At 49.2% G+C, this 12,086-nt stretch overlaps 1 protein-coding gene across 2 annotated transcripts in view; it reads left to right on the top strand.

The window, feature by feature from the left end:
- Window positions 1-12,086, top strand: part of atad2b (ATPase family AAA domain containing 2B) — a 219,309-nt gene that overhangs the window by 162,656 nt on the left and 44,567 nt on the right. For both annotated transcript variants that reach the window (XM_072498861.1, XM_072498860.1), the window contains exon 24: window positions 2,579-2,695. In XM_072498861.1, the coding sequence (XP_072354962.1) occupies window positions 2,579-2,695 (117 nt within the window). The remainder of the gene's footprint in view (window positions 1-2,578; window positions 2,696-12,086) is intronic.

Genomic DNA, 12,086 nt, shown 5'->3' on the forward strand with positions numbered 1-12,086 from the left:
AGTTAGGCCACACTTGGAGTATAGTGTTCAATTCTGGTCGCCACACTACCAGAAGGATGTGGAGGCTTTAGAGAGGGTGCAGAAGAGATTTACAAGAATGTTGCCTGGTATGGAGGGCATTAGCTATGAGGAGCGGTTGAATAAACTCGGTTTGTTCTCACGTGAACGACGGAGGTTGAGGGGCGATCTGATAGAGGTCTACAAAATTATGAGGGGCATAGACAGAGTGGATAGTCAGAGGCTTTTCCCCAGGGTAGAGGGGTCAATTACTAGGGGGCATAGGTTTAGAGTAGATGTATGAGGCAAGTTTTTTTACACAGAGGGTAGTGGGTGCCTGGAACTCGCTACCGGAGGAGGTGGTGGAAGCAGGGACGATAGTGACATTTAAGGGGCATCTTGACAAATACATGAATAGGATGGGAATAGAGGGATACGGACCCAGGAAGTGTAGAAGATTGTAGTTTAGTCGGGCAGCATGGTCGGCACGGGCTTGGAGGGCCGAAGGGCCTGTTCCTGTGCTGTACATTTCTTTGTTCTTTGACTTGATAGAGGTTTATAAGATGATCAGGGGAATAGATAGAGTAGACAGTCAGAGACTTTTTCCCCAGGTGGAACAAACTATTACAAGGGGACATAAATTTAAGGTGAATGGTGGAAGATATAGGGGGGATGTCAGAGGTAGGTTCTTTACGCAGAGAGTAGTGGGGGCATGGAATGCACTGCCTGTGGAAGTAGTTGAGTCGGAAACATTAGGGACCTTCAAGCAGCTATTGGATAGGTGCATGGATTACGGTAGAATGATATAGTGTAGATTGATTTGTTCTTAAGGGCAGCACGGTAGCATTGTGGATAGCACAATTGCTTCACAGCTCCAGGTTCCCAGGTTCGATTCCGGCTTAGGTCACTGTCTGTGCGGAGTCTGCACATCCTCCCCATGTGTGCGTGGGTTTCCTCCGGGTGCTCCGGTTTCCTCCCACAGTCCAAAGATGCGCAGGTTAGGTGGATTGGCCATGATAAATTGCCCTTAGTGTCCAAAATTGCCCTTAGTGTTGGGTGGAGGTGTTGACCTTGGGTGGGGTGCTCTTTCCAAGAGCCGGTGCAGACTCAATGGGCCGAATGGCCTCCTTCTGCACTGTAAATTCTATGCTAATCTATGATTAATCTAGGACAAAGGTTCGGCACAACATCGTGGGCCGAAGGGCCTGTTCTGTGCTGTATTTGTCTATATTCTATATTCTTTGGACAAGAAATGGTTGATTTGGATGTTCTGGAATCTGTCATCAGTTAGACCTCGTGGGCGCAGGAACTCTTCTGGAGAGTCATTTTCACTTGTCTTACCTCCACCAGCTTGACTCTCAATCTCATTGAGACAATCTTAGAATCTCCTGCCTGAGAGTTTAAAAGTGGGTCTTCTGTCCAATCTACCCCTCAAACGTTTGTCTGCCATTTCTCTGGGCATGGTTCTGGCTGTGGTATGGAGAGAGAGAGAGAGATTAAAAAGGCCTGGACTTCAGGATCCTTTTTGGATTCTCAGAAGAGATATCAGCCTGAGCTGTTCCCAGCCCAGCCTTTCTCACAGAGGTTTAACTTGTACAGGCCTGTCTGGTAAGAATGCTTATAACATTTAAAACATGAGTTAAACCTTCACAGACCTGGCTGGATAGAGAGAGTGTTTCAAACCTACCTCTGGCTGCTCACGATATATAAGCAGGACCTGTTCTTTCCAAGGTGTAAGCAGTGCTAAATTAAAATGAAGCCGGTGCTGCTTCTCCCCAGAAACCTCTTGGTTACTCCACGAATCACAATCGAGAATAGAGTATGTCCCATAATCCCAGAAGAGTTGATTGGCTGCTCGCCAAGTTCATCAGAATTACATCATGGGACTATACACACAGCACGCTGCACGGAAGGGAATCCCTTGGGCCAGTCCAACTAGCAGCTTGCAGCAGGGGGGATTCAAAAGTCTGCAGTTAAAACAGTAGCTAGCAAAAAACAGCCAGCAAGACCAGGATTAAAAAAGACACCAGGATTAGACAAGGATTTAAAAGAAGATCCTGACAAGCACGATATGAGTTTATGATACTGAACTAATAATTTGAAGGTGTGACTTCAAATCCCACCATAGCAGTTTGTGAATTGGACTTAGTTAAATAAATAAATCTGGAATAAAAAAAACTAGTAGTAATAGTGACCATGAAACTAATGGTTTTTTGGTTAAAATCCAACTGGTTCATTAATTTCCTTTTGGAAAGGAAACCTGCTGCCTTTGCCCTGTCCAGCCTACATGTGATTCCAGATCCACATTAATGTGGATGAAGTAGCCTAAGCAAGCCATTGTGCAACTTGCTACCACCTTCTCAAGAGTAAGTAAGGATGGGCAATAAATCCTGGCTTGCCAACGATGTCCACAATCTGTGAATGAATAATAAAAAGTAAAAGTTGCTGAATAAATCAATGTGATTCAAAATGCTGTTTAATGCCTTAAAATGTTTATTTCTTGTAATATGTATATACATATATATGGTAAGATACTACGTTGAAGATTGTTTGTAAGATCATACTTATTTACTCTGTTCAGACTTGCAATCAGTAGCAGAGCAAACAAGTCGCAGTATAGAAACAAAAAGAGACCTGGCTCAAGACTCATCTCGGAATTTGGAAGCAAGTACCACAAATGGGGAATGTAAACATACAAGTAAGTGCTGAGACAGAGTATAATGGTTGCAAAAGACTCACTGTTAACTTTTTCATTTTTAAAAATTATGCTAACATTTTGAAGGTGTATGTTCCATTGAGATTTTGAACATTCTACCATAATTTGTGTGCCATGAGTGTAAATATTCCACGCTGTCTGTAAAATTTCTCTCATACCCACAATAATGTAAAGTTTACTCAGTGCTGTCTGCCTTGACAATTGATTGTCGTGTCATTGTATTACTATTGACCTTTACAAGTCAAGTGATGTGGCATTTGAAATATAATGTCGAAAATGGTATTTGCAACAAAAAAAAGGGTTTATTACTGATGAGCGACTGATGAGGGAAATGTTTGCCTTCTGAGGGATTGCGTGTCTTTTTACATGAATCACAGAAATCTAACATGCAAGTTCAGAAAACAATCGAAAGCAAATGGTATGTTCACCTTTATTTCAAAGAGATTGGCATGTAAGAGTATAGAAGTCATACTAAGATTATACGGAGCCTTGGTGAGACTACACTGGGTACAGTACAGTCTTGCTCTCCATGCTTAAGTACAGCACAGACTTGATGGAGAGCAACGGAGGCTCACCAGACTGATTCCTAGAAGAGGGGATTGTCCTATGAAGCAATATTGAGCAGACTGGGCCTATACACTGCAGTTTAGAAGAGTGAGAAGTGTTCTAATTGAAACATATACATTTCTTAAGGGGCTTGATTGATGCGGGGTGGATGTGTCCAGGAACCAACGGTCCTAGAACTAGGAATCACAGTGAGAATTGTATTCCTTAAAAAGGTTTTGAATCTTTGGAATTCCCTATCCAGAAAGCCGTGGAAGCTCAGTCATTTAGTTAGTATATTTAAGGTCGGGATTCATAGATATTTCAATTTTGAATAATAAGTGATATGGGAATATTGTGGGACGCAAGTGAGATAGCAGGTCAAATTTGATCGTATTGAATGGCAGGGCAAGCTTGAAGAACAAAATGGCATACTCTAGTTCATAGGCTAAATCTCTGCTTTGCGGCGCCTGAAAAGAGAACCATGATTGGGCAGAGAATAGGGCGTCTGGCCAAAATCGAGGTCTGCGACGCCATGCTTCGTCACTCCCTGGTGGCAAAACCGAGCTTTGACCCTTCACCGGCGGGGGCATGCAAATCCAGCATTTACATTGATTTAGATTTAACATGTTTGACCCAGTATGCTTCGGGCTTCCGCGATACTCTGCCTCTATCATGCGGAAGTCCCCCAGGTGTGGTTTACTACAGGTATTTACAAATGGTGAGTGGGTGCCATGGCTGCTGAGGGGGCGAGGGAAGGTATGTGAAGTTTGAAAAACTGTTAAAAATTGTACCGCTTGATGAGGGATGGCTGCCAGAGTCGGGGGGGGGGGGGGGGGTTAGGGAACGGAATGACTTGGTGACAGTTCCATGGATTTGGGGTGGCCCCCTCAGGATGGGGACGGCCTGGCCTAGGCTGCCATTGCAGCAGCATTTGTTTTAAATGCACCCATTTGGTACAACTTGCAGGGTCCTGTCTGCTCACTATGCCGACTGCTCACTATGTCCTGTAAATATTCACAGAGACTTTGGTCATTTGGGAGCCCACCCAGGCCAGCCCTCTGGAAACCCTCAGACCCCAGTGGTAACATCAACAGGATGGGTGTGGCTAAACACAATCGGTAGCCCACTCATCAGAAGTGCTGCGCCACTACAAGGGAAGCAGGAGAATAGCAGAGCTCGCTCCAAAGAAAGGACACATGCACTTTGGCACCCTCCCTGGCAGAGGCCTCACCAGTGACACTATCAGCTAATTCACCCCACAGGACCACCAACTTTCTCCAAATCCTGCCTGTCCACCAGGCTCCTGCTCCCGAACAGATTGTCACAGCCTGTTTGTCACACCCAAGACCAACATCATACTGCAGCTATGCTCCTGGCAGACACACTTCTCTCGCTCACCCCCATCTGTAGGACAAGCCCAAACACAATCCTCTAACCATGGAGGCGATTGATGGCACAAGGCGACCCTCATTATCCATCAAAATGTTAGTAATTGCTAACAGATAGTAAATTGGTGATCAACCCCTAAAAGGGGCCATTCCGAGCATACTTTCATTTCTTTTATCAAAATGGTTTCTTCTGCTAAACCAGCACTGCAACTCAAGACACATCTGGCCACTTCCTGAGGCTGTTTAGCTCCTGAAGCAGCTGGCAAAAATCACTCCCCGTTTGTCTCCAAACGAACAACGCATTGCTAGATATTGCCTTTTGTGTAATTTAAAATTCACAGAACCTCTGCCAAAACCAACCCAAATAAGTAGTATTTCATCCAAAAATGAAATTATTCTTTTGAAGTTTAGTGTTCCTTTCTTCACCGTCTGATTTCTATTAATACCTTTTCAGTTTGGTATCATTACTGGATTTGTTCTCAAATGGATCTAAATGTGCGTCAATTTATTGTTGGCTCTAACTCTTGAGTTGTGTATGCCAAATTATACACATGTATAAACATTTTTATGATGGTTCTTGAGGTTAAATATGCAACTAACACCTGTCGTCCAAACTCATTCAAGATAAGCTCAGACAGATGACAGTGAACTTTGATTAGAAAATTGGACTGTTGATTGCCAGCATCATTCATGACAATAACATAACATCCATCACTTTAATGCACCCACACATTCACTGTTTTTTCTTTATGCACTGCTTGATCACCTTGAGTTTGTAGGCATGGTAGAGAGAGAAAGGAGGGTGAAAGACCATAGAAAAAGAGCACTTCGAGATAATCACATTGATGATAATCAGATGGAAGGAGTAAGCTGGTGCTGGAGATGCCAGCAGAATATTAGAGGTGAGATGAATGGTAGGGAGAGGGGAGGTGATAATGCTTGATAAGAGGGAGAGGAATAATAGTGAGACACAGGGTGAGAAAAAGGATTGAACACATTTGGGTGTACCAGATTGGGGATGGAACCTAGGTAAATGGTTTCTCTGTTTATATCAGTATTGTCCAGCTCTGGATGCAGAGGTGAAAAGGTTGGTGGCAGTCCAGGGGAGCTTGAAAAGAAAGGTCGAGGACCAGGAGAACAGGTTCCGACAGCGGAATATACAGATTGTGGGCCTGCTGGAAGGCATCGAGGGCAGAGACCTGACAGACTATATCGCCCAAATGCTGGGCAACCTCGTTGGGAGAGACAGTGTCCCCGACCCCCCAGAACTCGACCGAGCACACATGTCGCTCAGACCAATGCCCAAGGCGAGGGAGCAGCAGAGTGCAATCATAGCGAAGTTGCACCGATACCAGGATCAGGAAAGGATCCTGCGGTGGGCCAGACACATGAAGGCGAGCACATGGGAAGGTCATAGAATCCGGGTCTTTGGGGCAGACCTGGCAAAAAAAGGGCCGAGTTTAACAAGGCAAAGTCGCCGCTCGACAAGAGTTGGGTGCAGTTCGGTATGTTATTCTCGGCCAAACTCTTGAGTCACGTACCAGAGCAAAGAATATTACTTCAATACCCCGACAGAAGCAAATGACTTTGTAAGAACTAACAGCCTGGACAGAGAACAGGCACGGCACGATGAAGGCATGTCGGGAGAGGATCGCTGAAAGACAGAAACAAAATCAGAGACTTATAGTCTGGGTTGTGTGTTTGTGTGAGACTGTACTGCCTCTTTCTGACCAGAAAGACTGGCACAGGAGAGAGCGAGGACAAGAAAAGGGGGCGAAGAGGAAAAACAGGCAGTCAGGGGTCACCAACAAAGGGCTAGACCAGCCCTGGGAGGGGAGCTACCGTACTAGCAGGGAGAGCTAGCACGGGAAGACAGACAGTAAGGGGGGTCGCGGCGTGCGTCTCAGCAGAGAGGGAGCGCCTGGCCGGGGGGGGGCGAGACGCAGCGGTAGGGAGGGGGAGCGCATTTGGGGAACAGGGAGGAGGAGACACGGGGTGGGGCGGGGGGGGGAAGCACAGAACACGTAGGGAATAGAACGGAGAAATAGAGTTGACAATCTGATTGGCTGTGGCAGGCAGGAAGCAGGCCGAGGAAACAAGATGGCACCGCAAGCAGCCACTTTGGAGGGTCCCTAAACAAAGGAAAACCCCGGACAGGGGCGCACCCACATGGCATACACACAGTTGGCGGCCATAAGGGAAACCTCGGAGGGCAGGGACCCGACCTCATGCTGAGAACAGTGACCGCGGCCATTTTTGACGGCCCCCTAACAAAGGGAAGCCCCGGAGTACAGGGACACAGTGGTAGCATTGTGGATAGCACAATTGCTTCACAGCTCCAGGGTCCCAGGTTCGATTCCGGCTTGGGTCACTGTCTGTGCGGAGTCTGCACATCCTCCCCATGTGTGCGTGGGTTTCCTCCGGGTGCTCCGGTTTCCTCCCACAGTCCAAAGATGTGCAGGTTAGGTGGATTGGCCATGATAATTGCCCTTAGTGTCCAAAGTTGCCCTTAGTGTTGGGTGGGGTTACTGGGTTATGGGGATAGGGTGGAGGCGTTGACCTTGGGTAGGGTGCTCTTTCCAAGAGCGGTGCAGACTCGATGGGCCGAATGGCCTCCTTCTGCACTGTAAATTCTATGATCTATGACACGTCCACTAGGTAAGCCCCCCCCCCCCCCATCAGGATAGTCATCTGGAATGTAAGTGGACTTAACGACCCAGTGAAAAAATCCAGAGTCTTCGCCCACTTAAGCCTGAAGGCCGACATAATCCTCCTGCAGGAGAAGCATCTTAGGGAGAAGGACCGACTGCTGGTAAGAAATAGCTGGATGAGACAGATGTACCATTTATGGGACAAAGGCTAAGGGAGTAGCCATACTGATTAGCAAGGGACTAGGTTTACAGAGACTAGGATGGTTACGGACCAAGGAGGACGGTACGTCATGGTCAGCGGTATCCTAGATGGGGCAACGGTACTACTGGTAAATGTGTACATGCCTAACTGGGATGACACAGACTTTATAATGAAGACTATGGCGGAAATCCCCAACATTGACTCACATCGACTGATTATGGGGGGGTGACTTTAACTGCGTGCAGGACCCGCTGACTGACCGATCAAAACCCAGACAGGGAAAAAGACAGGCTTGGCTAGGGAACTGGGAACAATCATGGATCAGATGGGGGCAGTAGACCCATGGAGGTTCCTGCACCCTGGCGAGAGGGAATTCTCGTTCTTCTCACCGACCGACAAAGTATACACCCAGAGCAACTTGTTTGCAGTGAGAAAATCGGTGCTTCCAGGAATAACAAGGGCGGAATACTCTGCGATAGTCATCTCCGACCAGACTCCACATAACATGAATATGAGGTTGGAGACGGGCTGTGCCCAGCGCCCCATATGGAGGTTGGACAAGTACCTCTTGGCCGACGAGGTCTTCTGCCAGGAAACATCATAGGCCATAGGCAACTACATTACTAACAACCGGAACAGGGAGGTCTCACCTTCCACGTTCTGGGAGGCACTGAAGGTTGTTATCACGGGGGAAATTATAGCCTACAAGGTTCGCAGAGGCAGGGAAGAGAGGGTGGCAAGGTGACAGTTGTTTGTCTCCATCCTGGATGTCAACAGAAAGTACTCCGAGGCCCTGACCGTAGAGCTTCTGGCGGAGAGGAAAAAACTACAAATGGACTTTAACCTGCTATCCACTAGGAAAGCAGTACATCAACTCTGCCAGACACGGGGAACCTTCTACGAGCACGGAGAAAAGGTCGCTTACTGGCTCACCGGCTGAGAAAGCAGGCAGCCACGAGGGAAACAGCGCAGATAAAAGACAGCAGAGGCAGACTGGTAACTGAACCAGAAGAGGTCAATCGGGCATTTGAAACTTCTATTGAGGGTTGTACACCTCCGAGCCCCCCCCCCCCCGGCGGGGACGCGGGGATCAAACAGATCCTCGATGGACTGAATATGCCAGTTATGGGGGAGAACAGGCAGGGGAGCTGGAAGCACCAATAGATCTGGGAGAAATCATGGAGAGCATCAGCTCCATGCAGGCGGGGAAGGCGCCGGGACCCGATGGACTTCTATAAAAACATTTCACCGGCCCTGGCCCCACATGTTCGCAGACTTTGGCGAGGGGCACCCTGCCTCCTACGCTAACGCAGACCACGATATCGCTGATACCCAAAAAACACAGACCTGACAGAATGCGGATTGTACAGATCCATTTCGCTGCTAAATGTAGACGCAAAGATACTCGTGAAAGTTCTGGCCAAATGGCTGGAAAACAGCGTACCAGAGATGGTCACAGAGGACCAGGCGGCGTTTGGCAAGGGTAGGCAGCTTACTGCGAACATCAGGCAGCTGATGACTGTAATAATGACCCCACCCAGGGAGAAAACACCAGAGGTGATCGTCTCCCTGGATGCAGAAAAGGCCTTCGACAGAATTAAATGGAAATACCTCCTCGAGGTACTGGAGCGGTTTGGGCTAGAAGCAGAGTTCACATGCTGGATGAAAATCCTGAAAAAGCCCCCAAGGTGAGTGTTCGTACTGCCAGCTCTGAATACTTCCATTTGCACAGAGGAATGCCCACTGTCCCCGCTCCTGTTTGCCCTGGCAATTGAACCCCTGGCGATCGCTCTGCGGGATGCGAAAAGCTGAAACGGCATCCAAAGGGGAGGCAGAGAGCACAGAGACTCACTCTATGCGGATGACATGCTCCTCTACGCCTCGGAACCGCAGGAAGGCTTGAGAGCAATCATGCAGCTCCGGAAAGAGTTTGGAACCTTCTCAGATTATAAACTTAACCTGGGCAAGAGTGGGGCATTCCCGGTGAACCCAAATGGGGAGGGACTGAGTTGGAGGGACTGCCATTCAAACTAGCCCAAAACAAATTCCATTACCTGAGGGATCCAAATAGCCCAGGACTGGACACAGATTCATAAGTGGAATCTGACAAGCCTGGCGGAGGAAGTCAAAAAGGACCTACAGAGATGGGACACACTCCCGCTCTCCCTGGCAGAGAGGGTGCAGACGATCAATTTAAACGTACTGCCACCTATACCGATCTTCATCCCCAAGGCCTTCTTCCACAACATAGACAAAATTGTCATTGTGTTTGTGTAGGAGGTTAAGAATCCCCAAACCAACACTGCAGAGGACAAAAGTCATGGGCGGCCTGGCACTACCGAATTTACAATACTGCCAGTAGGCAGGAACGGCCGAGAGAGGCCGGGGGGGCAGGGGGTGGATACGTGAACCCAACACGGAAGCGGTGCGGATGGAGGTGTCTTCCTGCAAGGGAACGACCCTCCGGGCCCTCCCACGGCAGCACTCCCACTCACCCCTGACGAAATACACATCCTGCCCAATGGTGGTAGCTTCACGAAGGACATGGAACCAGATGAGGCAACATTTTGGTTTGACCAATTTGGCCCCCATCTGCGGAAACCATAGGCGGGAATCTCCACCCCCACGCCGAAGTGGCCGCGCCGTCGAGGTTCACGACGGCGCGGAACGGCCCCGGTCCCGACCGATTCAGGCCCTGACAATGGGCCAGTATCGGAGCCGCGTCATCTACCCGCGCCAGGCCTTGTCGCCCGCGTAAAAGCGGCGCCGAATAGATGACGCGGCCAGCGCCGCATAACGGACATCATCCGCGCATGCGTGGTTGCCGTCCTGTCCAACTCTGCCCCGCAAGAAGATGGGGGACGGATCTTGCGGGGCTGCGGAAGGAAGGAGGTCCTCCTTCAGAGAGGATGGCCCGACGATCGGTGGGCACCGATCGCGGGCCACCCCACATTCAAGGTGAAGCCCGGTGCAGGATCCCCCCTCGCCCCCCCACAGGCCGCCCCCCCAGCGTTCACGCACCGCCCACGACTGTAGCGACCAGGTGTGGACGGCACTGGGGGGGAACCCGCTGTTTTGGCCTGGCCGCTCGGCCCATCTGGGCCTCAGAATAGCGGGGGTGCCGGAGAATCGCCATTTTGGGTGTCTCCGGCGATTCTCCGGCCTGCGGCCCGCGAAACTCGACCGGTCCGTTCCCGCCGCTTGGGAGAATCGCGGGAGGGCGTCGGACTGGCGTCCCCGGAAATTTCGGCGGCCCAGACGATTCTCCCAACCGGCGTGGGAGTGGAGAATCGCGCCCCATAAGTTTCCACCAGCCATGCTCGACACCGCTTTCAAAAAATGGAGACAGGACAGGGGGGATGCTAACAGTCAGGGACTTTTACTTGGGGGACAGACTAGCAACACTGAGCAAACTGACGGAGGACACGGAACTACCGACAGACGGAACTTTGACACCTCCAGGTCAAGCACTTTCCCGGCAAGGTGACAGTAGGATACCCCAGGTCCCCGGGAACCCATTAGTGGACAGTAAGGAAGCGGGAATTTGCGGGTAAATCTATGGACAGCTACTTGACATGGCGAGACTGCCACTGGACAAAGTCAGACGAAAGTGGAGAGACGAACTGGGGACAGAGGTGGGCTGGGGACTCTGGAGCGAAGTACTGAGCAGGGCCAAATCCACCTCCTCCAGTGGAAGGCTCAGCCTCATGCAGTTCAAAGTGATACACAGAGTGCCACTAACCAGAACCCAAATGAACCGGTTCTTACCGGAAGTGGAGGATAAATGTGAACGCTGCCAGCGAGGCCTGGCCATCCACGCCCTGAGAGTGGCAATCTTCGGGGTATCAGAACAGCCAGAGCTACACATAGGGAAGACAGCCAAAGCCCTAGCTTTCACTTCCCTAACCGCATTTCCATAAAGCATGGGGGCATTTCGTCGGCCTGTTCCAAGACCTGTTCAAAGCCAACGGTGACTAGGGAAAAAGCGAGAAATGGGAGAAAGCAGACAGAGACACACAAATCTAAGGGGAAGGGGGGAGGAATAGAGGAGGAAATACAGGGAGAATAATGTCAATTTAACTTTTCAGAAAAAATGTTGCATTTGCTTCTAGCTAGCCTGTGGATGTTTCAAATTCTGTGCTTTTGTTATTGCAAGCTGTGTGTTTTTGTAATCTAAGGTTATGCTTGAAGTCTTATGATGAAATCCATTTTAAAATGGATTTCAAACTGGGCTTTAGTATTTACATTAAAATGGCTAAATCAATGACCCTTTTACCTATCAGAAATAGCTGGTTCCCTTCAATTAAGTTCCCAAGAGATCAGATGAATTAGCTGGTCACTTTTTAAAAGAGCAATAAGAAGAAAACACAAATGGCTTAGCACTGCTGCCCGGGTTCAATTCTAGCCTTGGGTGACTGTCTGTGTGGAGTTTGCACATTCTCCCCGTTCTCCCTGTGCTCTGGTTTTCTCCCAAAGATGTGCAAGCTGGGGTGCATTGGCCATGCTAAATTGCCCCATAGTATCCAAAGATGTGCAGATTAGGTGGAATGGTTTTAATCAGTATGCGGGGTGGGGGGGAGGGGGTT

This window comes from Scyliorhinus torazame, chromosome 4 (genome assembly GCF_047496885.1).
Source record: "Scyliorhinus torazame isolate Kashiwa2021f chromosome 4, sScyTor2.1, whole genome shotgun sequence".
Taxonomy (NCBI): Eukaryota; Metazoa; Chordata; class Chondrichthyes; order Carcharhiniformes; family Scyliorhinidae; genus Scyliorhinus; species Scyliorhinus torazame.